The sequence below is a fragment of the Filicampus tigris genome, chromosome 3 (genome assembly GCF_054856515.1).
Source record: "Filicampus tigris isolate MCC_2025a chromosome 3, RoL_Ftig_1.0, whole genome shotgun sequence".
Taxonomy (NCBI): Eukaryota; Metazoa; Chordata; class Actinopteri; order Syngnathiformes; family Syngnathidae; genus Filicampus; species Filicampus tigris.
Window position 1 is genome coordinate 139,033 of NC_141219.1, and position 27,069 is coordinate 166,101.

The 27,069-nt window shown below is 52.0% G+C and overlaps 2 protein-coding genes across 5 annotated transcripts; one reads left to right on the forward strand and one right to left on the reverse strand.

The window, feature by feature from the left end:
• Positions 1–615: 615 nt before the first annotated feature.
• Positions 616–8,759, reverse strand: anxa2b (annexin A2b). 3 transcript variants are annotated; one of them, XM_086026887.1, is made up of 13 exons: positions 8,085–8,759; positions 6,175–6,247; positions 5,978–6,071; positions 5,214–5,308; positions 4,972–5,085; positions 4,372–4,462; positions 3,351–3,430; positions 3,187–3,246; positions 2,998–3,091; positions 2,335–2,430; positions 2,180–2,238; positions 1,981–2,103; positions 616–800 (listed from the first exon to the last, which is right to left on the reverse strand). In XM_086026887.1, the coding sequence occupies exons 2-13, from the start codon at positions 6,223–6,225 to the stop codon at positions 741–743; spliced, it is 1,017 nt and encodes a 338-aa protein (XP_085883013.1). In that variant the 5' UTR covers positions 6,226–6,247; positions 8,085–8,759; the 3' UTR covers positions 616–740. The 3 variants fall into 3 exon arrangements, with proteins under 3 accessions (XP_085883013.1, XP_085883012.1, XP_085883011.1); XM_086026886.1 differs by lacking the exon at positions 616–800 and having other exon boundaries at positions 820–2,103; positions 8,085–8,226; positions 8,305–8,759; XM_086026885.1 differs by lacking the exon at positions 616–800 and having other exon boundaries at positions 820–2,103.
• Positions 8,760–8,937: 178 nt separating this feature from the next.
• On the forward strand, positions 8,938–27,066 carry LOC147149452 (cyclic nucleotide-gated channel beta-3-like). 2 transcript variants are annotated; one of them, XM_086026878.1, is made up of 32 exons: positions 8,938–9,030; positions 9,111–9,363; positions 11,867–11,970; positions 12,068–12,129; positions 12,206–12,296; positions 12,372–12,387; positions 12,852–12,927; positions 13,069–13,129; positions 14,446–14,464; positions 16,375–16,463; positions 16,873–16,955; positions 17,062–17,199; positions 17,280–17,321; positions 18,196–18,283; positions 18,362–18,383; positions 19,661–19,766; positions 20,056–20,151; positions 20,220–20,368; positions 20,532–20,735; positions 21,217–21,425; positions 21,538–21,588; positions 21,949–22,035; positions 22,122–22,186; positions 22,243–22,365; positions 22,711–22,852; positions 22,931–23,090; positions 23,243–23,340; positions 23,419–23,502; positions 23,617–23,735; positions 25,041–25,187; positions 25,268–25,451; positions 26,078–27,066. In XM_086026878.1, exons 1-32 carry the CDS (start codon positions 8,953–8,955, stop codon positions 26,234–26,236), a joined length of 3,405 nt encoding a protein of 1,134 aa, XP_085883004.1. In that variant the 5' UTR covers positions 8,938–8,952; the 3' UTR covers positions 26,237–27,066. The 2 variants fall into 2 exon arrangements, 1 of the variants encoding a protein (XP_085883004.1); XR_015086315.1 differs by lacking the exons at positions 23,419–23,502; positions 23,617–23,735; positions 26,078–27,066 and having other exon boundaries at positions 25,268–25,417.
• The last annotated feature ends 3 nt before the right edge of the window (positions 27,067–27,069 follow it).

Genomic DNA, 27,069 nt, shown 5'->3' on the forward strand with positions numbered 1-27,069 from the left:
CTGGCCTTTCGTTCGTTGTGTGCGGCCCACAACAGGAAGAGGAAGAACGCTCAAATCTTCAAGCTCCTCTCCAATGCTCCCAAGCGATTTGGGATGATGACAAATGATGTCTGCGGGGGAAAGTTCCCCTCCAAAGCTACGGTAACCCCGCCCCCTTTGCCCTCATGAGCGGGGCTTACATTGCGCAAAAGGCCCAATGTCCAGGGAAGCTATTCAAGTGGTCCGTAGCATCATCGCACGATGCCATTTGAAGCGTTTTTGGGGCCTCGACTTCAGTTGGAGTTCAGCACTGAAATGTGTCGATGTGGCGTACCACCGCACGCGTGCATCGCGTGCGTACAAACGGGACTTTTGTTGCCTTCGCAAGTGGGGGACACCCACGTGTCGAAACTGTTGTCGTCGGAGTCGGATGCACGGCCCGCCCCTTTAATGAGAGCTGAACGTTAAACGCTTTGCACATTTTGCCGCTTTGATTTCCATCCCAAAAGAGGGCAACCGTGTCCACCTGACTGGAAGTGAGCCAAATGTCATCTCTGCTGCCCTCTGGCGGCCCTGTGATGCAAGTGACAAACAGCAGGGAGACACTTTGACTTGTTTCCTTTTTTTAATGTGTGATTGCCACGTGCAGCACTTGAGGCACTTGAGGCACTTGAGTGTGTGGGCTTGCGAGTGTGCGTGTGGCCCCATGTCATGTGACGCACGCACGCACGCACGCACGCACGCACGCCGAGGGAGGGAGTTCAGTCGTCTCCTCCACACAAGCCGAGCAGAGCCTTCTGGTAGTCGCCTTTGGTGTGCTCCTGAAACCAAACAACAGCAGCGCCGTGATGAGCGGGAGAGAAAATATGTCAGAAGGCGCATCAGCCCAGCCACCCCCAACCTCCTCCTCCAACTTCCTCCGCGCCAACTTCAGCCTGTCTGTCCGACGCTCTTTCCCTCCCAGCGGAGTGAGGCTCTGTACGCAAGCGCATCCTTGTTCTTGAGCTTTTCTCGCCGTCCGCACACGTCCGCTGACGACATTGACCCTCCACGCTGAGCGTTGCATAAGCGTGCAGCTGAAACCGCTTGCGTCCCCCGTTCGTATTCGTGGCGGTGATGTCACGAGAGGCAGTGATGGCATACGCTTGATGCGTCCTTGGAAATACGGCATCGCTCACTTTTTGATGTTGCCAAAAGCTCCTTTTGGAAATGTTGGTCGGTGTGACTCATTTAGCATATCTAAGAAAGAGGCGGGGCATGCACGTCCGCGGACCTCTCGGCTATCTGTCTGCTTGAAGCTCTGTCAAAAAACGTGACATGAGCGCCAAAAGTTAGACGTGCTGGGAGCACAAATTGCGAGTGGATCTGCAACGTATCCCCCGCAATAAATGGACGGCCATTTTGAAATTCAAAGGCTGGTTCGCACCGCAGGTGTTAATGCTCAATTATTTTCGGTAAGCCTTCATATGACAAACGCGACCTCGCTCCGCCGTATGAAGGCACGCGTCGCCAAACCTGTTTGCGGAAGTCAATGCGAATGCGGTCCAGCGCGTCGGGCCTTTTCCGCACCGAAGCCTGCGTTAGGTGGCGGGTCGAAACAAATGCCTTTCTTTCTTTGTATTTGGGGGGAACGTTTCCGCCGCAAATGTCTGTCTGCTTCAAGTGGGATTCAATTCAAGTCAAATAGAAAGTCAATGGTGTCAGTCAAAACAAGTTTGCAGAGCGCATCCCCCCGCTGCCGGCGCCCAGCGCGTTTTGGGCCGCGGGCGACTGCGGGCGATGTCGGATGGATGCCGCCTATATTGCAAAAGATGGCCGCCTATACCTATCCCATTTAGGACCGCGCGGGAAAAACAAATGCCGACCGAGGCCTTCGGACCGTCCTAAAAAAATCCCATACAAAATCCGAGCGATCCGGGTCGCCTTTGCCCGCGGTGTCAACCTAGCTAAGTCTAATTGTGAAAGTGTCGTTGTTGTTGTTGTTCCGATCGTAGTCCTCACGCTGATGGCGCGGTAGAGCGAGCGTCCGTGTCGCTTCTTGAACTCGCTTCTGATCTTCATCAAGTCCACTTGGCATCGGGACACCAGGATGCGAGTCACAACTTTGTCCTTGGCGCCTTTGCCCTGAAAGTCGCACAGAGGTCAGACAAATGTCACTTGGAGGTCAGACGGAAGTCGTCACATGGCACCTTGACCTTACCTTCATAGCCTCATTGAGTCTGTCGGCGAAGTACATCTGCTTGTTCTCCAAACACTGCACTGCGCGCGCATGCGCGCACACACACACACACACACACACTCACTTACTGGTCAATGTAAACTGCCGTGTTAAGGAGGAGAGAGAAGACAATGTACCGAGAGTCAGGAAAGATTTTTCCAGGTCTCCTTTGACTTCCTTGCGGATGCTTTCCTTCATGTCGTACGGACTGTAGCTCTTGTAGCGCTGAAACACTAGCGAGCAAAGGCGTGCGTGCACACAGCGTGAGGAGTTGCGATGACGTGAGCTGTGATCCCAGGTGGCCGACGAGCCGGCCGGAAGGCCGGCGAGCGAGCCGGTAGGCGAGCGAGCCGGCCGGCCAGGCAGCCGGCCGGCCAGCGAACCGTCCGGCCAGGCAGCCGGCCGGCCAGCAAGCCGGCCGGCCAGCGAGCCGGCCGGCCAGGCAGCCGGCCTGCCAGCGAGCCGGCCAGCCAGGCAGCCGGCCAGGCAGCCGGCCAGCCAGCGAGCCGGCCAGCCAGGCAGCCAGGCAGCCGGCCAGCGAGCGAGCCGGCCAGCCAGGCAGCCAGGCAGCCGGCCAGCGAGCGAGCCGGCCAGCCAGGCAGCCAGGCAGCCGGCCAGCGAGCCGGCCAGCCAGGCAGCCAGGCAGCCGGCCAGCGAGCGAGCCGGCCAGCCAGGCAGCCAGGCAGCCGGCCAGCGAGCGAGCCGGCCAGCCAGGCAGCCGGCCAGCGAGCGAGCCGGCCAGCCAGGCAGCCGGCCAGCCAGGCAGCCGGCCAGCCAGCCAGGCGGCCAGCGCAGCTCACCTCTCAGCAGGTGGCAGGCGCTCCTCCGCGTCAGAATGGAAATCCAGACGGCCACGTCGGTTCCTTTGCGCTTCACGCCGGCTTCGTAGAGGCTCTGATGTGACAAAGGGGGCGTGGCCGCAGCTCAATGACTCGCGGGTGGATTGATTGATTGATTGACTGACTGACTGATTGATTGATTGATCCAACCTTGGCGTCGTCGTCAATCTTCTCGTAGTCAACGACGTTGGAAGGTTGGTCGCGTTTGGTCTGAAGGCGGCAAAAAAGCAACAGGTCGGCAGGCAGGCAGGCAGGCAGGCAGGCAGCACTTGGCCTTAATGAACGCACGGCGTGGCTATGACTGAGTGAGCGACCTGAACGAGAGCCAGCAGCAGTTTAGCAAAATCTCCCGACGTGTCTCCCGCGACGTCTTTCTCCAGATCTTTCTTAAACACTGAGGACAAACAGGCCACAGAAGGGTTCGCCGCTGCATTTAGTGCCAACGAGACCAAGGCTCTCCGGACTCGCGACCCCCCCCCCCCCCGGGCAAGAGCAAGACTTTTGGGAACGCGGACCCGGACCAGGATCACTGCGGAGTACGACGACACCGGCGGCCCCGGCGAACTCGCTCGCTCCCGTTTCTCCCGCCGAGGGACGAGGACCGTGACAGAAGAGCGAAAATCCTCGATGACGTCACATCCCTCCAGCATTTGATTTGATGTTCGCAAACGCAGTTATATTTCGGATGTAGATTTTCGATGGATATCTACATTTTCTCAGTATTGGTCAAGTCCCCCCTTTAGCCCCGGCAGTGAAAAAGTCCTGGAGCCGTCCGGGCCTGTTGACGCGCGTCATCAATCGGCCGCCTTCACGGCCGAACGATTAGCATCGGCACGCGTGTCCACTTGGCGTGTCAAGCGGGATTACATTTGAGTCTTGATAGCAGATGGAAAGTACTCCAAACGGGGGACGGTCAAAAGTTCTTTGACCCGTCTTACTTTTGTACTTAGTACTTAGTCGGAAGTACATTTCAGAGTTTGTACTTTTTGCCTTTTACCGAAGTAATGGAGCTGAATGGCTACTTTTGATTGTGCACAGGTATCAGTACTTGTACTTGAGTACAGCGTATGAGTACTTGTGCCACCTCTCACCCCGACGAGCGACCGACTGGTCGTGGCCGGTCGCCAGTCAAGGCTTGCGCACGTCTAGACAGACAGGCATTGCCGCGATGAACCATCTGCGGCCTTTTCACGCAGCTCGCATGTTTTGACAACGTCAGAGTAAAAGCCAACACGTCAACCTGCCCACCGTCAGTTGGCCGCGCTCAGCGGCGGTTGGCCGCCCAACGCCGCTCCCTGCCAGGAAACCAGGAAAAGCCAGGACTTAGCCGCTCACCTTCTCTGTAAACTTTTTGGATTTCGGCCAGTTCTCGGTCGTTTCGGGAGCAGACTATCTCGATGAGCGTCTCCTCGTCCGTTCCCAGACCCTGGGTGAGAAAAAACACCCGCACCTCTCCTTTACTTTTCGTGGGATCGTCTCCGCTGTCCTCTGGTCACGGTCGTCACGGTTGTTGTCTCGGTCATATGGTCGTCGTCATGGTCATCATCGCCGCTGTCATCGTCATCATCATCATCATCATCATCGTTGTCATCGTGGTCATTCTGTCCGTGTCATCGTCATCGTAATCCTTGTCGCGGTTGTCGTCTTCCTCACGGCCGTTCCGGTCATGGGTATCATCGCTGTCGTCTACGTAATCCTACCGGTTGGCAGGGTGGTTTTGGCCGGCGTCACCGTCGCCATTGTCATCATCGTTGTTGTCGTTATCGTTACTGTCTTGATGATCGTCCTTGTCACGGTAATTGTTGTGTCGGTGCTCGTCGTCACCGTGGTCCCCGCAATCGTAGCCGATGGTCGCGGTCGCGGTCGTCGCGGTCGCGGTCGTCGTCATGGTTGCGGTCGTCCTTGTTTTGGTAGTCGTCTTTGTCGGGGACGCGCCTTCATAGCAGCTTTGAGCTCCAGGGCGTCGTACTGGGCGGGGCTCTTCATTAGGCCCAGCATCAGCGCCTCCAAAGATCCCGACAGCGCCCCCTTCAGGGCCGTCTGCAGGTCCTGAAACATATGTGAGCATGTCAGCCGGCCACAGCCCGGGACGCCCTCGTCGTGTGACGATGTCAGAGGCGGCGGCGGCGGCGGCGGCGGCGGCGGCGGCGGCGGCGGCGGCGGCGGCGGCGGCTCACCTTCTTGGCCAGGCGCTCGTACTCAAAAGCGATCTCTCGCCGCTGCTCGTACGACCTTCGCGTCAGAATGTCGATGACGCTTTGCTCGTCTACTCCTGAATGCGCAAACACAAGAATTTCCAAAACCTAATCGGAGGGCAGCGCTTGTGCCTTGATGCGCAAGTTCCATTTTTTTTCTGTGACCATGCTCGTGAGTCAAAGCTTTTTCTCCATTGGAATGAACTAAAGTGGCATTCATCCCTTCCAACCCCCATCAAGAAAACCAGCACTGTATGCTTTGCGAACATGATGAAATATATGAAGAGAAAGTGAAGGAACACGTGCTTTTATCAAGTGGCCTTCCTATAGCGTCCACGCTGGAGTGCCTGTGTGCCTTTAAGGGGCTTGGCCTAGTGAGTGATGTCAGGGGTGCGAGCTGTGGCCAACGCAGCTCCTTGCCAGTGTTCTCATTTGTGTTTGTGTGTATGGCGGTAAACAGGCTCTCCTTGCCCGCATGCCAGGGCACCGCACTACCTCAGTTGCTCCATTTTTTTCAATTGCACGGAGCAGATTTCGACACAATAGTTTTTTTGGGGGGTTGTTTTTTTTTCAATTGCCCACACAATGTCTCGCACAGTGATTCGAAACGGTCGTATTGTAAATTGGGGCTCTTGTAAGTCAAGATACCACTGGAATTATTTGAAAAAATACGCTCACAGTAATAATAACGACAGTATGCTAATAGCAATGCTAGTATTTGTAATGTTAATAACGCTAATAATAACCTTTGGTCCTGAGCGCGGCGTCCAGTCTGGCCGCGTCACTGATTGGGTCAAAGTCTCGGACGGCGACCACGGTGGGAAAGCTGGGCTCCGCCTCCTGCGGAGGACACACCGCACCTTTGATCCGATCGGCCCAAAGAAGCTTAGCGAGCCAACGTCAGCAAGGAAGGACTTCCCGCTTCCTTCGGCATCCGACTCACCGTGCCGTACGACAACGTCAGCTGACCCAGGAACTCGGACACCAATGCCATCTCGATTTCTCTGACCTCTGACCTGCGCGGGGAAACGGACTTGTTGAGCGAGCAACGTGACGAGGGAGTCTGCAACGAGCGAAAGATTCCGAAGGCGGAAACGTTCGCAGGAAAGGCGTCAAATTGATTTGGTGCTATCAAATCTAGGTGAGGGATGGGCAAGCGGCGGCCCGGCCTGGCCCGGGCACTCGCAGTGGCCCTCCATTCATCTTTGAAAAATAACAGGGTTACTGTTGCTGAGCGGTCTGAAGTCGGACGAGCAGTGTTGGCCACTCGACGGCAGACATCGCTTCCGAGCGCTTCCGAGCCCAAGAGAGGGCGGCCCTGCTGAGAAGCCAGGAGCCAATGGGCTCAAGAAAAGCTTGCCGTTCAGGAAGCGCATTCCATGTCGGGCGAAATGAAATGCAAACTCATCCCGGATTGCGCACGCAAGACGGCCTGGCCGTGTTTCTGTCACTGAGTGAAATGGCGTCCTGTGGCGACATCCAAGTGTACAGACTATGCCTGGCCAACGCTACTGCAGGGAATGCGCGGGGAAAAAAACCCTCCAAAGTTGTTGCAGGCAGTCAATAAAAGCGACTCGGCGGTAACGCAGAAGAGAAGGGTGGTCTTTCTTATTACGAGAAGCCAACGCAACACGTCAGTGGCTGCTTGACTGCAGGGACGGACCAAATATATAAGCACATATTTTGCCCTCGTACAAAATGGCATTTTTGGCACCAGGATGTGTGCGGTCCTACATTGCGTGCGCCCCCGCCCCGAAGAGTTGGGCTGATGGAAAATTGTGAGCCCCGGCCTCCGCGCTCACAGCTGCCCATCCCTGATCTATGTCCGTCGCGGCCATGAAAATCGTCTCCGTGGAGCGATTCTGGAGTCGGGAACGTTTAAGTGACGCACGCAGCATGTTTGCACTGTGCACTTGGGCGTGTTTGCTTTACGGTGCCGGGCGGGGCGGCCAAAGCTGATAAGACGCCATAAAAGCGCTTCGGTCGATGGAGACGCGTTGACTTTTGCCCAGCATTTCCTCTTTTCGATCGTGCGTTCATTTGGAACTCTGAAAAAAGACGCTTGCTTGAAGCTTACTTTCCAATACCACAAATAGTCTTCTTGTCGTCTCATAATAGCCCCTACTGTGTTCACAAAACAAATAGCCGGCGAGAAGCTTGATTGGAGCTGGTCACGGTGATTTTTATCTGGCGAAGCTCTGCGTTCCACGCGCGTCACCTTCATGCTCGCTCACACGCCATCGGAAGAACTTGCTTGTCAAGGATGTTAAGAAGACATTTAGAGCAGGTCAACAATCCCCGGAGATCAAAAAAATGGTGGGAAAAAAACCCAATGAAGCACACTAAGAACATGTCGAGAAAAAGAAAGAAAATGTGAAGGGCAGGTTAAAAATGCATCAAGAACGCGGTAAGAACATGTCCTAAACACATTGCCAACATGTTAGGAACACTTTAGCGACATCTCAAGAACACGTGCAGAAAATGAAAGAAATGTTCAGAACGCCTTATGAACCGGTGAAAAGACAACATGTTGAGGACACGTGATGCACATGCTGGGAAATGTGGACTATTTGAAGAAGATCGAAAGAACGCAAAGTTCAAATTCATGTGAAGAAGAATGATGCAAAGAAGACCATATGCGAAGAAGAACTTATTGAAAGCGCGCCCGGAGAACATGCCCGGAACCCGACGAGCACTTTGGGAATGTGTGAGTAACACACGAGGAAGATGTCCACCACATATTAGGAAGACGCACAAGCGCAGCTGCCAGATGTGGCCATGCACTTCCTGCGCCTTGCCAAAAGGTCACGTCAGTCAAATGGCTTGGATTCCCCGTTCAAGGTGTCTTCTTACCTTTACGCACGCACGCGGTCGCTCGCAGGACAGCTGAGGTGTGTGTGTGTGTGTGTGTGTGCGCGCGCGCGCGCTCTTTAAATAGCAGCGCGGTCGCACGCCCACACGCCAGTCCGGCCCCCGCGTGTCACCTCGGGCCGCCCTGCGTTACCATGACGACACACAAACTTGTGTCAACAGGACGCTCATAAGACGGCTTTTCTTCCAATCGGTACGTGACCTTGAGTCGCCGATGTCACTTCCTGCCTGCCGAGACTGGCTAATTATTAGCTCGCCTGCACCGCCGGATCGGGTCCTCTTCTGTTCTTCATCGTCGTCATCAACACCTGCCATCCCCTTCTTTTCAATTCATCACCGTATTTGTTTGTTTCAGCACGAGAGCTACAATAGATTACAATTGTTGCTCTTGTCGTTGTTGGAAATATCTCGATGCACTTTTTCACCAATGCCATTCCCTGCGACAGAGACGTGCGCCTCAGTGGACGCGGCGGGGACGCCGATCGAGACGACGACCTGCGCGGAAAGAGGCGTCCGGGAGTCGCAAGGTCGGCCCGAAGCTGGAAGCCGACGGCGACCGGATCCAACGGGCGGAGGCCCAGGTCCGAGGATTTAGCGCACCCAGACAGCTGTCGACCTGCCCGGGTTCGGCCTTTGTAAAGCATTTCAATTGCCCCCCCCCCCCCCCCCCCCCCCAAAAAAAAACAACATCTCATTGGGAGGGAGCAGCAGCAACAGCTTCTGGTTGAAGGCCAAATGAAAACGATGGGAAAGGGAAGGGCAAGACCGACCGGGAGGGAAAGAAGACATTCACATTCTGAACAACAAAAAGAACAGCAACAAAAGAAAAGAAGAAAGAGGTGATGATTTGATGACGCGCCGATCCAATCTTGTCGTCTTCCCTCTCGCAAGGAAGGTCCGCAAAGTCCAAGAAGAAAAGAACCCACGTGTGAGCTGATTGGATGCGCACACTCCCCCTTTGCCTTTTTGGACTGTGTGTCAATAATCCGCTTAAATGCTTCCTCCAAGTCCTCCCACTGGTCATCACTTCACAGCCACGCTGTTGACGCGCGGCTTCTGCTTCTGCTTCTGGTCCTGGTCCTGGTCCTGGTCCTGGTCCTGATCCCGGTCCTGGTCCTGATCCCGGTCCTGGTCCTGATCCCGGTCCTGGTCCTGGTCCTGATCCCGGTCCTGGTCCTGGTCCTGGTCCTGGTCCTGGTTCTGGCTCTGCTTCCGGATCTGCCGGCCTGCAGGGGATGCGACAGGACGGCCACTCGGTCAGGTGAGGAGAAGCGCGCTACACGTTGGCTTGTTGCGGCTCTTTTTTTCCCATTTGACAATCGCGGCCAAAGCGCGCCGATTGGAGTCCGAGCCATTGCGATTGCCATCGCGAACGCCGGTGGTGGAGCGGCTCCAGAAAGTCACGACAGGTAGCAGCCGTGAAGCGCTCGCCATTTGACAGCGTGCGCTTTTTGGGGAAGCTTGCAAAATTGCCGCCTGGCAACAAGCTTGACTGGCCTCAGGGTGTCCAAAAGTTCAATTGGCTCAAAGGTCCGAGTCTGTCGAAGAAATGTGCAAAGGAATTCAAAGGTGTCAGACTTGATCCAAATGACCCTTCAACTCCAATTATTGAGCGGCTACAAAAGAAAACATGATGTCTCGCCGCCTTGTTCTTTTGGACCCGGTTTATTGCTCGCGGCTTATTTGCGAGTGTGTCCTGAAAGATCACCACTGATCGATTTCTTTGTCTCGTAACTGAAAACGGACTAAGTAGCCGAGAAGTGGTCGGTATCGCGCGAAACTGAAGAGCCTCCGCTACTGCGAGCGGCTGCGCGTCTGGCGTTGCCGCGTGTGCCAGCAGAAACCTCTTGGACTTCTTCCTAGCCCACCTGGACATTGACTTGAGGAGCTCATTTCTTTCTTGCATTGCTTCTGGAATCCAATCGTCCTTTGTTTGCGCCGTCTTTTGTTTCTTTTTGCTAGCAACAAGTTTCAAACAAGCGGCGCGAGCGGATGCAATGGCGGAGGGAGATCAGCCCGAAAAAGCCTGAAAGCCGACCGGCCGGCTTCGGAGGGGCTCGCTCGCGATCAAGAATTTCCGCCGGCGGTCAAGCTTTTCCGACTCGCTGAGTCGAGCTCGCGTCGACGCCGGCTTCTGGCGCCGCCCGGCACGCGACTTTGATGGGCGGTGTTCGGAGCGAGCCTTCCCCGCCCGGCCTGCCTGCTTTTGGCAGAAACTTTTGGCAGCCGTCGCGCTTCCGGCATCGGCGGGTTGGCAAGTGTCCCGAAAGTGCAAAGCCCAAATGGCCAAATGCCGACGGCCTGGGGCACGGCTGCCGGCAAATGACGGTCTGTGCAGGAGGACTCTCCGATGGTGACATTGTCGTCAATATGATTGTCGTCATAGCCGACGGGCATCGTCTGAGTGGGATTGTGGGGATCAGGCAGCTTATTTCTTCATAGACGCGAGCCGCGGTGAAGCTAGCTTAGCTTAGCAGCGAAAGCCATCCACGGGCCTTGCGCTGCGCTTCTTCCTGTTTTGCCCATCCAAATGTGTGGCGTGTTTGCATTCGCACGGGAATGGAATGTCGGCCAGGAAGATGGCCGGATCCCTGGAGGCAGGCCGGGCTACTTCAGCGTTGCTGCTTGGGAGCCAAGCTTGATGAACTCTCGGGCAACTGGCAAAGCGCGAACGCGCTCGAGCCGCTGGCGAGGATGAAGAGGATTAAGATGAAGGCGCCTGCCACTAATTGGACGCGACTGATCGGGTCTTTTCTCTTGCCGGTCCTTCCCGCTGGAATGAGCTTCCGTTGAATGTTCGGCAAGGCCCCCCCCCCGCTGTCCACTTTTAAAAGCCGGTTGAAGACACATTTCTATTCTCTGGCTTTTGAGCCGACATGACACTGACACTTTTCTGCTCTTTTCCCGTCCGTGTCTGTTGTATACACTGTTTTGTGTTCGTTTATTGATTTCTCTTGTTACATTCATGGCACATGTAAAGTGCTTTGTTACGGCCGTAGCTGTTGTGAAATGCGCTGTAGAAATCGAGTCGGATTGGATCGGATTGCAGCGCAAGCACTTGAAGTCGACACCTTTGCAGTCCTCTTTTGCGCCTTCCTCGACTGCATTTGTTCTCCCGTTTGTCCAATCGCGCTCTCGTTCGTTTAGCCGCTCATTTATTCAGACGCACACTCATGTTCTTTGCTGCGCTCACCCATCTACTCTTTCATTGAATCATTTCGCCACTCCTCCTCTCAGTCATTCATTTGTTCTTTTTTCCACTCACTCCTTCATGCATGCGTTCACTCATTCATTCAAGTGATGAGCATCAATCATGATTTTCTTTTTCCCCTTTGGAGGGGCCATGGGGGTTTCAATGATATCTCAGGGGGGTCCAAACACCATTTTTTAAAAAAAGATTTACAAGCCCCCCAAATACTTCAGAAAATGCTGATTTTAAACAAACGGACAAAAAAAACATCATATGTTCCCTACAGGGGACGGGAGGTCATCTGGAAAAGAATTCCTGGAAAAAAAAAAAAAGGAAAATAGCCAAAATCAATTATCTGGTCTGGCACCTGAGGGGTCCGAGCATATTCCGGGGGGGCTGTGCCCCCGCCCCCGCCAGCAGTACCGGTGGAAGGGAAGTGACCATATTTGGACACGCTGAATGATAGGGCTGATGAGACCTGTCCCAGGAGCTCCGCCTCCTTAACTCTCATTGATTGTTTGAAATGAAAAGCGGACAGGAAGAACATCATTGTGTCCGCGTTGCCCTTTCACAGTAAAAGTCTTCAACATGATGAGCTGGGTGCTACAAAATGTTCCCCGCCCCCCAGAGAAAAACCAACACCTCGAATCCAATGCTGCTGACCCACAACCTCTTACGGTCAGACACACTCTGTGTGTGCGTGCGTGGGTGTGCGCGGGTGCGCGTGCGTATGTTGGAATCATTGTGTTCCGCCGTTCTACGTGACTTTTTTCAGGAGAATGAGGCGAGCACCCAGGATGAGTCCAAACAGGAAGTGGGGTTGTCGCCAGAGAGCAGGTCACATTCAACTTGATTTGTAGTTTTACAAATCGAAGGAGTCGAAGGAGCAAACGTTGACTTCCTGTACCAGCAGGAAGGGCGTGGTGCGCTGGATGAGTGAAGGTCTGAACAAAGTGTTTCCTCCGCCGGTCCTCAACAAGAGCACCGAGCCGGCCGCCACGGAGGTTTGCTTTCCCGCAATGCATTTGAGCTCAGCGTGCTCGGCCCTCAGCTCATGTGTGTGCCCGCATGTTTTTCAGGACGCTACGGCGGCAGGTGAGACCCGGCCCTCCCGCCACCTGCACACCCCTGCCGGCCCGCAAGTCTTTAGCCGCGACTCAGTACCAAGAAGGCGGAGTCCGCTCTTGTGAACTGGCCAAGTCGGGTCTCGGGAAGAACGTACGCGAGGACGTTCTTGCCGAGAAGGAAATTGGAACAGCTGTGTGTTTGCTAACTTTGCCCCCGATTCGGACCGATTCCCGGGATAGCGCCGCAAAATGCATCTCGGCCTATTTTCCCAGGCAAGCCCTCAAAAAGTGTGCAACCGATGCCTCTTTGGTTTTGGCTAGGTGGCAAGAGCGACACCCGGCCGGGTTTTGCGCGCGTACTTGTTTTCTTGGTGCTCTGATTGGGAACGGGACTCGGGCCCCCGCTGGCGACGTTTCACCAGAGCACAAGGACGTAAGAAATGCACAAATGGCTTTTGCGCTTGTCTCTTTGGCTTTTTGTCTTTCACTCAGCCACGCACATCCCGCCCGAGGAGGCGAGGTCCGCGCACGGGTTCGCCGCGGACAAGGAGGAGCCCCGCCCACCGGGGTGAGTCTCTTGCGCAGGTTTACGCTTGTCGATCGAAGGCCGACGACGAGGCCTCCGTTTTTGGTAGACGTGGACCGCACCGCGGGTGTGTGGGGCCCCTCGATGATGTCGTCACTCAGCGCTTTGATCTCCTCTTTGCAGTATTATGGGATGGATTGTCGGCAGCCTCGGGCGCGTGTTGCCCCAGCCGGTGCGCGAGCAGGTGAGCGCGAGGCCCGTGCCGTCCGAGCGCGAGGCCCGTGCCGTCCGAGCGCTCAGTGACATTGTTGCTGACGGTGCATTTTGCTGGGCCTTCAGTGAGGACTTAGTAGATTTAATCCACCGCCTCGAAGTGCCGCATGCACATCAGCGCAATACGACTTACAACACTGAGCAGCATATATGCTGAAAGCAGCAATGACACAGTGGATATGTTTCCCAAAAATGGAAGTCGGTGTAACGGTATACGTGGGTGTATTCATACGTTTCGGTATGGCGTGTTCGGTTCGGTCCACCTTGCGTACCGTTTCTGATCAGTTTTTATTATATGCACGGGCGCTATTGACTGTTGCGCGCGGGAGAGGAGAGTGGCGGAACAAAAGAGGAGCCAGTACGCCAGAAGGCGTGATAAATCATAAATGCGTGGATAAATGGCATTATTATGGCATACGCAAACAAGCCAGAGCTCGAAGGGCTCTAAAAACAGTTGGGTTAGAAATAACACAATTATTGTTAGTGCATTTTTTATTCTGGTGTCATTTCTTAGAATATCACCCAAATTGTTCGCTTTTGTTTATTTTTTTCTAAAAAATGTACTGCTGACTTGTCATCTTTTCAAAAGAAACTTTTTTTTTTTTTTTTTTGAATCTGTTTTTTTGTACCGAAAATATCCCGAACCGAACCGAAATGTGATTTGGCGGACCGTTACACCCCTTGTCGCACCTAGCTGTTACACTTTCTTTGGCTCGTGTGAATGGTTTATTTAGTGCAACTGGACATTTTGAACTTCATGTAAAGTCATTGCGGCGGCACGTCCGCCTCACAGTTCAGAGGTGGTGGGTTCGATCCCGGCTTCGGCCTCCCTGCGTGGAGTTTGCATGTTCTCCCCGTGCCTGCCTGCGTGGGTTTTCTCCGGGAACTCCGGTTTTCTCCCACATTCCAAAAACATGCATGGTAAGTTGATTGGACACTCGAAATTGCCCCTAGGTGTGATTGTGAGTGCGGATGTTTGTTTGTCTCTGTGCGCCCTGCGATTGGCTGGTCGACCACCGTGCCGCCTTCACTGAACCTAATGAGCACATTTTTGGAATGTGGGAGGAAACTATTTACCTCTTGAAATCATTGGGTTGCTACACTTGAAGAAATAAGTTGACATTTAATGAAACATTTTCAAGTTGCACCAAATGAATTATTTCCATGAGTCAAAGCTAAAACATGACTTCATTTATTTCTTTTTTTAAATTCATGCAATGTTGAACTTTTTCACCGTGTCGGCCGTCTCCCAGCCACCAATAAACGAGTCCTTTTTTGTTCACGCAGGAAGCAGACATTCAGGAGAGTAAGTGGAACATGAATCTGGTGTTTTTGTCTTTCACAATCTCGCATGCACTAGTGGCTTGTAGCTTGCGCGCAATAAGGGCAACCCATCAAAGCTCTTTCAGTTAGAGGCCAGCTGGTCAATGTAGCAAATTGAATCATCGAGTGTTTAGCCAACCAGCAAAATTGTATTTATTTATACAGCACCTTTCCTAGACACAGTCTCCAAAGTGCATTTAGCAGCTTACAGGCATGGTTCGTGGCTAGCTGGGGAACGTAGCGGACTATTGAGCAAACGTGGTTAGCGTTGGCAAAGGGTTTGCGTTAGCAATAACAGCTCAAAAAAGAACTTTGATGCATTAGCATTGTGGTGGACACAATTGAACTAAACAACATTGTAATGCAGCGACAGACATGAGCAAAATCTCCCATTTGCTCCTTTTCTCTCCTGATCGGGCCAAAACACGACTTTTCTATTGGACAATGGATGATAGGCTACCCTAGCAACAAGGATGTGTCCTACTCCAATAAGACAAGTCCTTTGTTCACATATGTCCTGGCTAAAAGAGGGACAGAAATCTACCACACACAGCCATGTGCGGGGATTGGAACGGCATCCACACTCGACTCTTCCGCCATTTTGACTATCCCAGAACTGCGTTAGTATCTCGCTGGCATACGGCTAAAATCTCCAATGTCACACAATTTGCTCAATTCTCTATTTTGTCACAAAGCTATGCTATTGGTCATTCTACGCATGCGTAGTGATATTTTCACCATGTAAAATGCGGAAGACGACGTAATGTTCATTGCTTAACAAACGTGCCGTTTTTACGTGTACTGTGTTAGGTTGAAAAAAGAAAGAAACAGAAGAAAGAATAACTTTCTTCTTCTGTTTTGATTCTTCTTAGTAAGTCACAGTGTCCCCTCACTAGTGAGCGAGCTATTTTTAGAACAGACCCGTAGACTGCTCATGTTGTCCTTGGCACTGTTTTTTTTTATTTGTTTGTTTGACTTTTAGAACAATGCACATTAATCGACATAGCGTAAAGGCATCGCTGCATGCGCTCGTCTTTGTCCCTCCTCCCGCCTGTGTGTAACTGCTCACCCCTCCCCGCTCTGCTCAGCCGAGAAGGCGAGAGAGAGAAAAAAAAAAGCCACCGGCCTCTCCAATTATCTTCAAAGAGGAGGCTTGTTTAGTGATCACTGCAAACAGCCAATCATATTGCAGCTGCGTTGGCGTCCCCTCCAAAAAGAACAGAAAGTCTCATGACTGTTACTGGGCAATTGAAACCGTGGCTTTTTAATACCGCGGTAAAAAAGAAAATGGACCAAATTTGGAGGCTTTAGTCTACTCAATTCAATGTTGTTTATATCGCGCCAAATGCCTGCTGCAGTGATGTCGGTGTGGGTCTGAGACAACACAACTGACGTGCGCGCAGTATGACCAGACCAACTGAAGCCCAACTGAGCAAGCGCGAGGCAAAGAAATGCTCCCTCTTGGGAAGAAACCTCAAGCAGACTCAATGAGGGGCGGCCATCCGCCTCGGCCGGTTGGCCAAGAGCAGCCAAGGAGAGAGAAAGACGTGGAGACGGCCAGCGAGAGAGACAAGCCGTTTTGGCTGCACCTCTAGAAGCACTGGAACAGGGAGGAGAGAGTTAGTGTCAGAGGGAGATCACGACTGAGAAATAAGAACATGTTCAACCAGGAACCACGCTGAGGTGGAGGGTGGCCATTAAATCAGCGAGGGAGAATGCAGTTTGCTAGGAAACGGCTACGGTGGGGGATGGTACAAGAAACGGGGAACAAGAGTGACCGCACGTGCAAAAATGACCTCGGTGTCCATCCACGTGCCGCACTCGCATCAGGATCCTCACAAGCAAGAGTGACTGTCCTCAAGTCAAATGTCTCTCGCATTTTGTGACTTTTAGCCTTTCAAAAGACGAGCGAGCTGCAACTTTTGGAGCAGGATCTTCAGCCGGCTGCAAAAGACGGCAACGGGAAGAAGCCGGACAACCAGGTGAGCTGGCGTCCAATCGCAGTGAGAGAGATGCTGACATATTGCGCTCTCAAACGCGCCTCCATATCTTTGTGCGCTTATCCAAGAATCGAATAATGGACCGTTGCGCTTCAAATTGACTTTTGGGTCGGCTATGTCCGTCGGCACAATTTGAGGGATTTGACCGTGTCTTTCCACAAAAACCGCTGGGAAAACACGCAGAAACCACTAAAGCCTGGCAGGAAAGACTCGGCCAAGGAGAAAAAGAGCCGTCTTTTCATTCTTCCGCGCCGCCGGTGCCGTCAACCTTGACTGCAGCTTCCCTACGATATGGCAGTGATTGTCAGAGGAACATCCTGCTCAAAAGCCGACCGAGACATTTAGGTACGGTTACGCGCTTGCTATCTCGTCATGGCGTGCTGTGTTGCAGCTTGAAGATGAGTCTTGGATTACGCTGACGGAGGACATCAAGAAGGATGCCGGCCCGGCCCTTCGGGCTCACATGGAGGAAAGGTGGGTGGGTCCTCGTGCGCTCGCGCGCCCGCTTACGCAAGCTCCCATTTGAACATTGGCACCGCGAAACGTGCGCGCGTGATCCGCTGCGGCGTGCCGGAAGCAGACTGCGGCAGCGGCGTTTGGAAGCCGCCCGCGCGGCGGAGGACGTGGCCAGGAAGGCGGCGGAGGAGGCCGTCCGACAGCTGCGGGTGGAACATTCGGCCTCCTTGCTCGGCCGACGTATGCCCGAGTGCGACGAGCAGTGAGTGGCCTCTCACCCGCTTCGCCGGGACGCGGTTGTTGATCACGGAACCTGGCACAAGCCCTTCTGTCGTCTTCTAGACTTCCAAACATCCCGGAGGAGGAAAGCCAGGACGAGCCCCAGTGAGTTCACTTCTTGTCTGAATAGATCCCCAGCAACTAACTCAAAAGTCCAACCCGGGGCCCAAAGGGCCAAGTCAGGCAGGCGCACTGCTCTGCTTGTACTTGTGGCTGTTTTGAAGGCTTGCAATGGTACAACGGCAAAACACTCCCACGCCCAGGTAGAAGAGGTGAACAAGAAGCTGACGTCGTCTGCAGCTCTCGCTGGCAACCAGATCAAGCGGTCGGGCTGCACAATGAATCGGAAAAACATCGACATCGCGATGCAATATGCGCTTTGCAAAGACCGGCTATCATTTGCTTCTGGAATTGGATGCTTTTATCTGAATTTGAAACTTAAATGTGCATCGCCACCCAAGAGTTGAACATTATCGAGCATTACAGGTAATTAGCTAAGAATACATTGAGCTCACTTATTTTGCTGCATGAAAAAAAAAAAAAAAATTCTTCAATCAGATCATAAAAATGTAATTTCTTTAGGAACGTGTTAAATATCGCAATAATATCAATATCGCTAGATTCAACAACCATATCGCATGTTTTTCCAATATCGTGCAGCCCCGAACCTGACTTCAGCTCCGGCGTCACTCACTAGAACACGCCCCTTAGAGGCCCAAATGCAAGACTACAGTCTTGTTGGTGGCTTTAGACTCTTCCCAACGTACACTAGGTCATGGTTGGCTAACGGCCGAAGGGCCAAAAAAAAGGCTAGGACAATAACTCTGACTTTATTTGAACAAGAAGAACAGATCAAGGTCATGAAAATGAAAAACAAGCATGAGAAAGGCACGGAACAAATTCAACTCGTACGATAAGGTAGCACCGTAAGAAGAGGAATGCTCGTCATCTGAAGACTGCCTTATTGCATGGTGCTCAGCAGGTGCCTACCTGAAGGGGGCGCTCAAAGCTCAGCCGGGGGGTCACAGCAAGTCAGCGGGAGTTCCGCCGGCCCACGAGACAATCAGGTAAAGTCGCCCTGGATCCTGATTGGCTGTTCTCTTATGTGGTCCCATCAGCCTGAGACAAGCTGGGTTGACTTTCAGGTTGAAACTGGAGCAGATGAAGGTGACCACAATCTTCACGCTCATCACAAGCAGTCTCATGCTTCCACCTTCAACTTCTTGCATCTGTCCACACAAGTCCTTTCTGTCCTCGGCCTTCCCGATTGCAGGAAGTTGCGTCACCAGGTTTTGTCCCCTTGGCCTCGCGGCCCCAATTTGAAAGCCCGACCCAATCCAATAGGCCAGGGCCGGCAACCACATTTGAATTGTGAGGCCACATTCAACCCAATTCGGTCTCACACTCCATTCGGGGCCTAAAAATCCACTCATGACCACTATTCCAAAAAGTTCCCCTTTTTTTGGTGCAAATAATGACCTTAGGCAAATATTCACATTTACCGATCATTTTCTTTTTCTGAATCTTGCTTCAAATCATATGAGCAGTCAGAAATTTCCACTACAAAAACACATTTTCAGCAGTGTTATGAATGCACTTTTTCATTTCCATGTGTGCAACTTACAGATCCACGTGGCTCTTAACCTGAGTGCTTTGTGTCCAGAGGAAACATCAAAGTGTCTTTTTTTTCTTGGGCCATTAAAATGTCAAAGTGCAGAAAGCGGAAGCGGTGCCACAATCTGCGGCCACTGAGTCTTCTCAGGCACCGGTGGCAAAAATGTTTCCCAGCGTACGGTATACACGCGTGGCGTGTACAGAGGTGACAGCGTCTGGAACACACACCACTCTCATGTAGAGTGGAAGGAGAACACGAATGTAATATCCAGCTAGGCTAGGCTAAGCTAGGCTCACATACAAATGATGCTAATATGCTCTCCTTTCGACTATGTCTAGCGTAACCAAGGCGGAGGCATTTCATTTCGAACTATTTCCTGAATTACGTAATTAGCCACCCCCTCAATAATCAGTCTCAATTCTCACCACAGCAAGTTTGTAATCAGTTGACCAGTTGAACTGTAACGGGCGAGAGGCGGTGCGCCTCAGTTGATCTCACGCAACGTGTCACACAATGCTTTGGACTGTTGAAATGTTGCACATCCAGGCGAGGGGGTTTGAGCGGAATGCTGAAATCGGCATTCAAGCCATTCGGCCTGTTTTCTCTGTGGCTCCGGCGTGGTCAAATGACATGTTTGGGTTTGTTTACTCTTGGCGCCAACTGAGAAGGCGTCAAGCACCAGGCTTTTGCCACACGGAACACACGTGTGACAGTGTGACGACGTGGCGAATTGCTCTATAGACGCGTACGTTGCTCCGCCAACTGGTTCCCGTCCTGACGACAAGGCGGCTGTTCTCTGGTGCTCGCTGATGTGCTTACGGCCCGGCAGGTCTGCGACCGGAAACAGGGAAAGGTGCGAGCCTCCCTGAGATTTTCGCCACGTCATGCTGCGCCCCCATGCTGAGTGTTGGCGACCCCGCTCTGTCGGACCTCAGGTGACATTCAATGGCCGCCACTTGTTTCAAAAGAGACCCTGAAAGGTTAGACGTGAATCCCAGAGGGGTTGTGAAAAAGCTGTTGTTTTTAATTGTAATATCATATTTGATGTCTAACGTTCCAATTTTATACGTAACATGAATATGAAGAAAAATCAACTTTTGAAGAGCAATTTTTGTGGTAGACATAATATGCAAGTATGGGTTCTTCTCGAGAAATGACGGTAGTATAAATATGAAACGCGAAAAGCGATATAATGTACACCTCTTTCTTGCTGTCTTGGCCCAGCGGGACCGCAGATCTCTCCGCGGACGAGGCCAACGACGAGTCGGTGAGGGTAGGGCTCAAGTCCCGGTCCGGTCAAGGGGACCTGCTGACTGCAGAGTGAGTCGAAGCCTCGTGCAGGAGATGGGCCCGTTGGCTGTCCTCACGACCCGTTTGTCGTTTGCCAGCGTCCGTCCGGCGTCGGCAGCTAGTGTCGGAAGCGTGGTGGTTCAGGACCGCCTCAGCCAGCTGGTACAACTTTTCAAAGGTCGGACGGAACGCCACAAAGACCGTCTGGTTGATCCGGACGATTCGGAGCAGGAAAGTCCCGCTGCTTGTAAGTCTGAACATCAGCGGGATCACTATGACCTCAGTCGCGTTGGGAATCATTCACACATTTCCTACACACTGATCACGACAACGAGCTATTTTTATACTCATTACAAAATGGCCAGCGGACTATTTACCCATCAACCTTTGACCTTGTCATGTGACTTCAGCTCCCAGCAAAGCTCCACCGCCCCCACCGCCGCATGGAGAAGACAAGATGGAAGGCCCCACCACCGGAAAGGAAGAAAAAGAGGCCGTGTTACTCTGTCATCTTCTGGGACATCCTGTTAAAATCCCCAAACATCTTACCGTGCCCAAATGGCTCCGACCCATCGTGGAGTTCCAGTTCCCCGCCAGCATCGACCCGTTCACCGGTTTGTATAAAGCACGTCGAATGACATTCTATAAACAGGTTAGACCCACTTTAGTACTCGTCCAAAACAACCATTGAGGCACTGGAGAGACGAGCCAGATCAGTGTTGATTTAATACCAGTGTAGGCAGCTCTTGATGCATCCAAGAGACAGGTTAGAACGACTGTCGGACCAGACAAGGAAAAGTGTACAACTACTCTGGAACCAGCCTCGAAGCGGTCCAGGACAACTCCACGGGCATTCTATTGACAAGCTCGAACTCATTTGATGCCTATCGACGACAACTCTAGAGAAAATCTAGAATCGACCTGTTGAGAAGAAGTCTAGTGGCATTCTAGGGAGACGGTGTGACCTCTCTAGGACCAGTCTACAACAACTCTCCACGGTGGAGTTCCGTTTCCCTTCCAGCCTGGACCCGTTAGCACGGACATTTTTTTGTGAGCCTGATTCATCCGGTGACCAGTTGCTTTGTGGGCCTGCAGACCTGGTCTATGTGCTGTGGCTGTTCTTGGTGGTCGCAGCCTGGAACTGGAACGTTTGGCTGATACCCATCCGCTGGGCCTTTCCCTACCAGACCCCGGAGAACCTCTTTCTCTGGCTCCTGGTCGACTACACCTGCGACCTCATTTACATCGTGGACATCCTGGTCTTCCAGCCCCGCCTACAGTTTGTCCGCGGCGGAGACATCGTGGTCAGGGACCAACGACACAAGTTGACAACTTGTGTTCTCGTCTTTTTGTCTTGTCTTCTTCCTGTGTCTTCTGCTTCCACCTCTTAACCCCATCCTTAAAATTCCATTTCAGTGCGATAAAAAAGCCATGCAAGAAAACTACATGACCACCGACAGGTTCAAGGTATGTTTTACAACCATCAAATCTACAACTATTTTGAAACCAGTAAAGTACACCTCGAGTAATTCTAGGGGCAAGCTGGAACCACTTTAGTATCACTCTAAACATTGGGAGGCATTCAAGTGATCATCTAGAGTCCCTAAGGATCAAGTAGAGGCACATCTAAAGAAATATCAGAGGCAAACGAGACCCACTCGAGGCCCAGTCTAGCACAAATCTAAAGCTATTGTGGAAACAGCCAAAAAGCAGCCGAGTACAACCCTAGACACATTCTCAAGATGCACTAGAACCACTTAAGAACAAGTCAAGAGTCCAGAGGCCGGCTAAACCAGTCTAGGGTTATTGCTTTACTCTCCTCTGCAGATGGATGTCATCAGTCTGTTTCCCATGGAAATCTTCTACTATTGGACGGGAGTCACGTCTCTGTTACGATTCCCTCGTCTGCTCAAGGTTTTTTTTTTTTTTTCGCTGAGCTTTTCACGTTATCCTGTCAGACTGGAGATTGAAGTGATGAATGTGAGGCGTGTCTCTCTCAGTACCACGTTTTCTTCGAGTTCAATGACAGGATGGAAGCAGTGATGAAGAAGGCCTACATCTACAGGTAAACGAAGTGGCTTTTGGTGTCTGGGAGCTGGACTAAAATGGGGGTTGTGTCAGGGTGATCCGGACCTCCACCTACCTGCTGTACTCTCTGCACATCAACGCATGCCTGTTCTACTGGGGCTCCGACTACCAAGGCTTGGGTTCCACCAAATGGGTCTACGACGGGAAAGGCAACGCGTAAGGCGAAACTGCTGTACGCGGCTAGTGTTAACTGTCAGCATGTAGCTTGGCCTCCCCGCGTGTTGGGTTACATCTGCTCTTAGCATGTAGCCTGACCTCCGCGCATGTCCTATTACATCCAATATTGGAATGGAGCCTGTTAGCATGTAGCCTGATAGTATTTCTGTGTTAACATGTGCCTTGACCTTCCTGTAATTTTGGTAAGCTACTTTTGTTTCCTCTGCTTTGTTTCTGAATGTCGTTAACTCTTCCGTTTGGAAAGCTGTTAGGTGTTGAGTTGCCTTATGTGTGAAATGTAGTCGATCAATAACGCCTGCTTGCCTTGCTTCCCTACATGTGCAGATACATCCGCTGTTACTACTTTGCGGTGAAGACGCTGATCACCATCGGCGGTCTTCCGGACCCGACCACCGTCTTCGAGATCTGCTTCCAACTCATCAACTATTTTGTGGGCGTCTTCGCTTTCTCCATCATGATCGGACAAGTGGGTCAAGCCAAGGATCCCGCCGCAGCCCCCCGGACCCATCGGGACCCTAACTCCGAGCCTTGACCTGTCTTCCAGATGAGGGACGTGGTGGGGGCAGCCACGGCCGGCGAGAACTACTACCGGACCTGCGTGGACGGCACCGCCAAATACATGAACTCGTATGACATTCCCAAGGCCGTCCGCAACCGCATCAAGACCTGGTACGACTACACTTGGAAGAGCCAAGGCATGCTGGGTAACTCACCGCCACTCACACGCCCGCATTTGCCATCACATTTGGGGTGTGTCGCATTGGTGTGCGTGTGTGAGTGTGTGCGTCACTTGGGTCACATTGTGTGTGTCACTCCATGTGTCCGTCATATTGTGTGTGCGTGTGTGTGCGTGTAGACGAGCAAGAGTTGTTGTTGCAGCTTCCTGCCAAGATGAGACTGGACATGGCCGTGGATGTCAACTACTCCATCGTCAGCAAGGTGGCGCTCTTCCAGGTCAGCGGCTCCCAACGTCACAGACACGCACACACACTTGTCGACAGCAAGCCTTGATCAAACGTGCGTGTGTGTCAGGGGTGTGATCGTCAGATGGTGTTTGACATGCTGACAAGACTCAAATCTGTTGTCTACCTGCCGGGAGACTTTGTGTGTAAAAAGGTCAGTGTTCACCGGTTGTTATCCAAAAGTGTTTCTGTATGTTTAACGTGTGTGTGTGTGTGTGTGTGTGTGGGCGTGTGTGCCTGTGCGCGTGCGCGTGCGTGCATGATGCAGGGAGAGATCGGCAGGGAAATGTACATCATCAAGCAGGGTGAGGTCCAAGTGGTGGGCGGTCCAGACCTTCAGACTGTTTTTGTCACCATCAGGGCAGGTTCAGTGTTTGGCGAGATCAGGTCAGTCGTCACGACGACCACACCGACACCACTCAACTGCACAGGACACATTTGCAGTATGTGACAGGAAGTGGAGATGGATGATGTGAGGAAGTTGAGATGCAAACAGGAAGTAGACGTGGGCTGAGGGTCATTTCTTGAATAGCGACAGCCTTGCTTCTCGAGTTATGTGTCTGATTGATCAGGAAATGTTGAATCAAGTCAACTGGACTTGATCAACAATAGGGCGTTGTTGTTTCTTCATGTGTTGCCCTGAAATGACCGTCCTGCACACCAATCAGTCATTCGCTCATCTTGTGGCAAAACGGCACTTATTATGTTCCACTCTTCTTCCCGTTGGCTGAGGCCATCTCCGGGGAGAGTCATCTCAGGACATTGTTTTGGGCAGACAATCTGTCTTCTTTGTTTGGAGACAGATTTTACACTTTGGCATCGATGGTTTCTTTTACAGCTCTCTCAAACCAGTAGTCCTCCCCATCCAGAACTTGGATGTTGTTGTCCTGAACCCATTAAGGCCGGGAGTGCATAACCGCGTTCCTACCACTAAAGCCGGAAGCCCTCAATTAAAATAACTAAATAAATCAATAAAATCGTGCTTCTCCTGCACTGACACTTTATTTTTACATCTTTGATTGAAACAGTAAATAATAGCAAACTCGGCCTGTGTGAAAGCTCTCAAATTCTTTTGGAATGATGTTTCTATCTGCTACAGAGGCTGAGATATCAATTATTTTGTAGGTGTTGAATTTCTGGGAGAACCTCAGGTTCAAGAGGGTGATTCCATAGTCGCCCTTAGGTTTTGGGGGGCTCTTGAGCCAGTCGCTTTAGGCCTTCATGGGTCAAAGGGAATGTGCCTTCTTCTTAATATGCAAATACACCGCCGATTGTGGACCCTAAGAAGTCGCACACCCACGCAGTGCCGTGCACCTGTGAATATATGTATACGTAAACTAAAATAATCAAGGAATGACAAAAATAAAAGCTTACGTTTTAGGTTCGGTTCCATTTACGTTCCAAAGAGCTAAAAGACTTCTTGAAAGGAAAGATCAGTTTGGTTCAGGCGCAATAGCCAGCCCATGGAACTTCCTGGATTTTCTATCATTTTTCTATCATCACACATGATGAACTTTAACTGAGATGCTCCTTAATATGGCGGTCGGCGTCAGAACGAGGTTGAGGAGCCAAGAGCTACGAACGTTGACATTACCAAGCGATCCACTCAAAGTAGACATGGACATGACAGGAAGTAAAGGCAGACGTGAAAGGAAATTCGAGGTGCCAACCTTGCGCACTCCCATTGGTCAGTTTGTTGGCGGGGGGTGGAGGGAACCGGCGTACTGCCAACGTGAAGGCGCACGGATTTGCCAACCTGTTCATCCTTGACAAAAAGGACCTGGCGGAAATCCTGGTCCACTATCCAGAGTCCCAGAAACTTCTACGCAAGAAGGCTAAGTAAGCAAGAAAGACCTCCGGGGTGTTTGTCGTTTCCCTGGTTGAAAGGTTCATCACATACATTCCGTGTTGTCCTTCAGGACCATGCTGACTAAGGACAAGAAGCCGGAGGAAAAGGGAGGTGGCAAAGATGCTGCCCAGGTCATTCCGGTCCGACCCGACACGCCCAAAATGTTCAAGGCGGCAATGAAGGTGACGGCGCAAGCGGGAATGGCGGGAACCTTCGCCAAACTCAAGAAGACCTACGGCCAGCCGCAGGGCCAGGTGGGATTTGGTAGTCGTTTGTAGGTTGTGGACGGACGGGATAGTTCCTCCCCTAAAAATCTTTCTGTAACGATCACGGAGATGGGAATGAGTGAATGATTCCGTTGGACACATTTTCTACTCTCCAATCATTACAACGGGATTTTTCACTAGTGGGCTATAAAGGTGACTCACACTCCACCAACAATCCCATTGTGATTAGGGAGTAGCCAAGGAGTCAAGCGACTGTCAGAGCACAGCGACTGTGTTGGAAATCACTGACTCATTCCCTACTCCCTAATCACCTGACTTGACGAGTAAAAGAGTTGCATGATTAGCATGCAAAAACGGCTACAGTATCTGTATTCCGCTCCAGTTAAAGGGGATGAAAACACGTAAACCAATTACAGATGTTTAAAGTCAAAATTGTTGGTTGTTGTTGACTTGAGGCATTTAGCAAAGTGGGGGTAAGGCGCATGTGGCGATTGTTTGGACAGCACTCACTGGAGAACATACTAACAAGGAAAAATGTGAGCTGTCATCCGGATGGCCGGCGGCCTGCGGGGAGCGAGCTAGCTGGCTAGCTGGCGAGAAATCGATGGAACATGGTTTGGTACATGGGTCTCTGTTGTTTTTGGTCTTTGCAGCCTCCGCACAGCGCGGCGGCCCCGCCCGCAGGCAGCTCATTGGTCATCACCATGACATCGCCGACGGGAGGGGAGGAGCTTCTCTCTGTGAAGGCGACCGCCACCGAGGACCAGGAAGTGGATGGAGCAGAGAAGGAGGCGGAGGAAGAGGCCAAGTAAAAGGCTTCCGACTCTTGACTTTCCCACAATTGTTGATGTCAAGATGCTTCTTGCTACATAACTCGTAGAAGTCTTAAATCCTGTCCAATTTGTAGAATACAGACCTTCCCACATCATGGCGTCGCACTTCAAGCCGGAGCTCTCTCCGATGGCACCCTTAGTCAACAAAGCCTTCCATGTCATTTGCCCAAGGCGGTGTCTTTGAGAGAACAAGACAAATGGCTCCAATGCTGATTCTTGCCTGCCGTGTGTGAAGTGTCAGGCCAGAAGTAGGTGTCACGTGAGATCAATCACTTGGGAGGGAGATGGCACTTCCATTTACACGGGAAAGTCAATTCAAAACTAATCGTGGTGGGAATTCAGACACTGGAAATTGAGGGACTGACCAATGAATTGACTTTTCCGTTGCTCGGATTCATGGCACAGACGTGGATTGCGCGCTACGAGCAGGCCGGGAGGAAATGCTCCCCGCAAACCTGGCGACGGCGCTTTGCTTGCCAGTCTGTCCTGTCCTGTCCTGTCCCGTCGGTGGCTACGACATCTTGAGTCTGTCTCGGCACAACGACTTTGTATTCACACCACATCCATACCATTTATCTTGTTCTGCTGGATTCATTTGGAAGGAAATTGGGCGACCAAAAACTCTTGAGCTTTTTTAGCTCAGGTCAATGGTAGTCAATCACCTTCTGTCACTCGGAAGCACCCCTTGCCGACTGTTTACGAACACTGTGAAAAAGGCGGCTGTGTACTGTAATGCTGCTATTGTAGCGTGTTCCACAACTGACACAATAAATGGACTAGTTGGCTTCTTGGTAAAGCAGAGCAACTTGGAT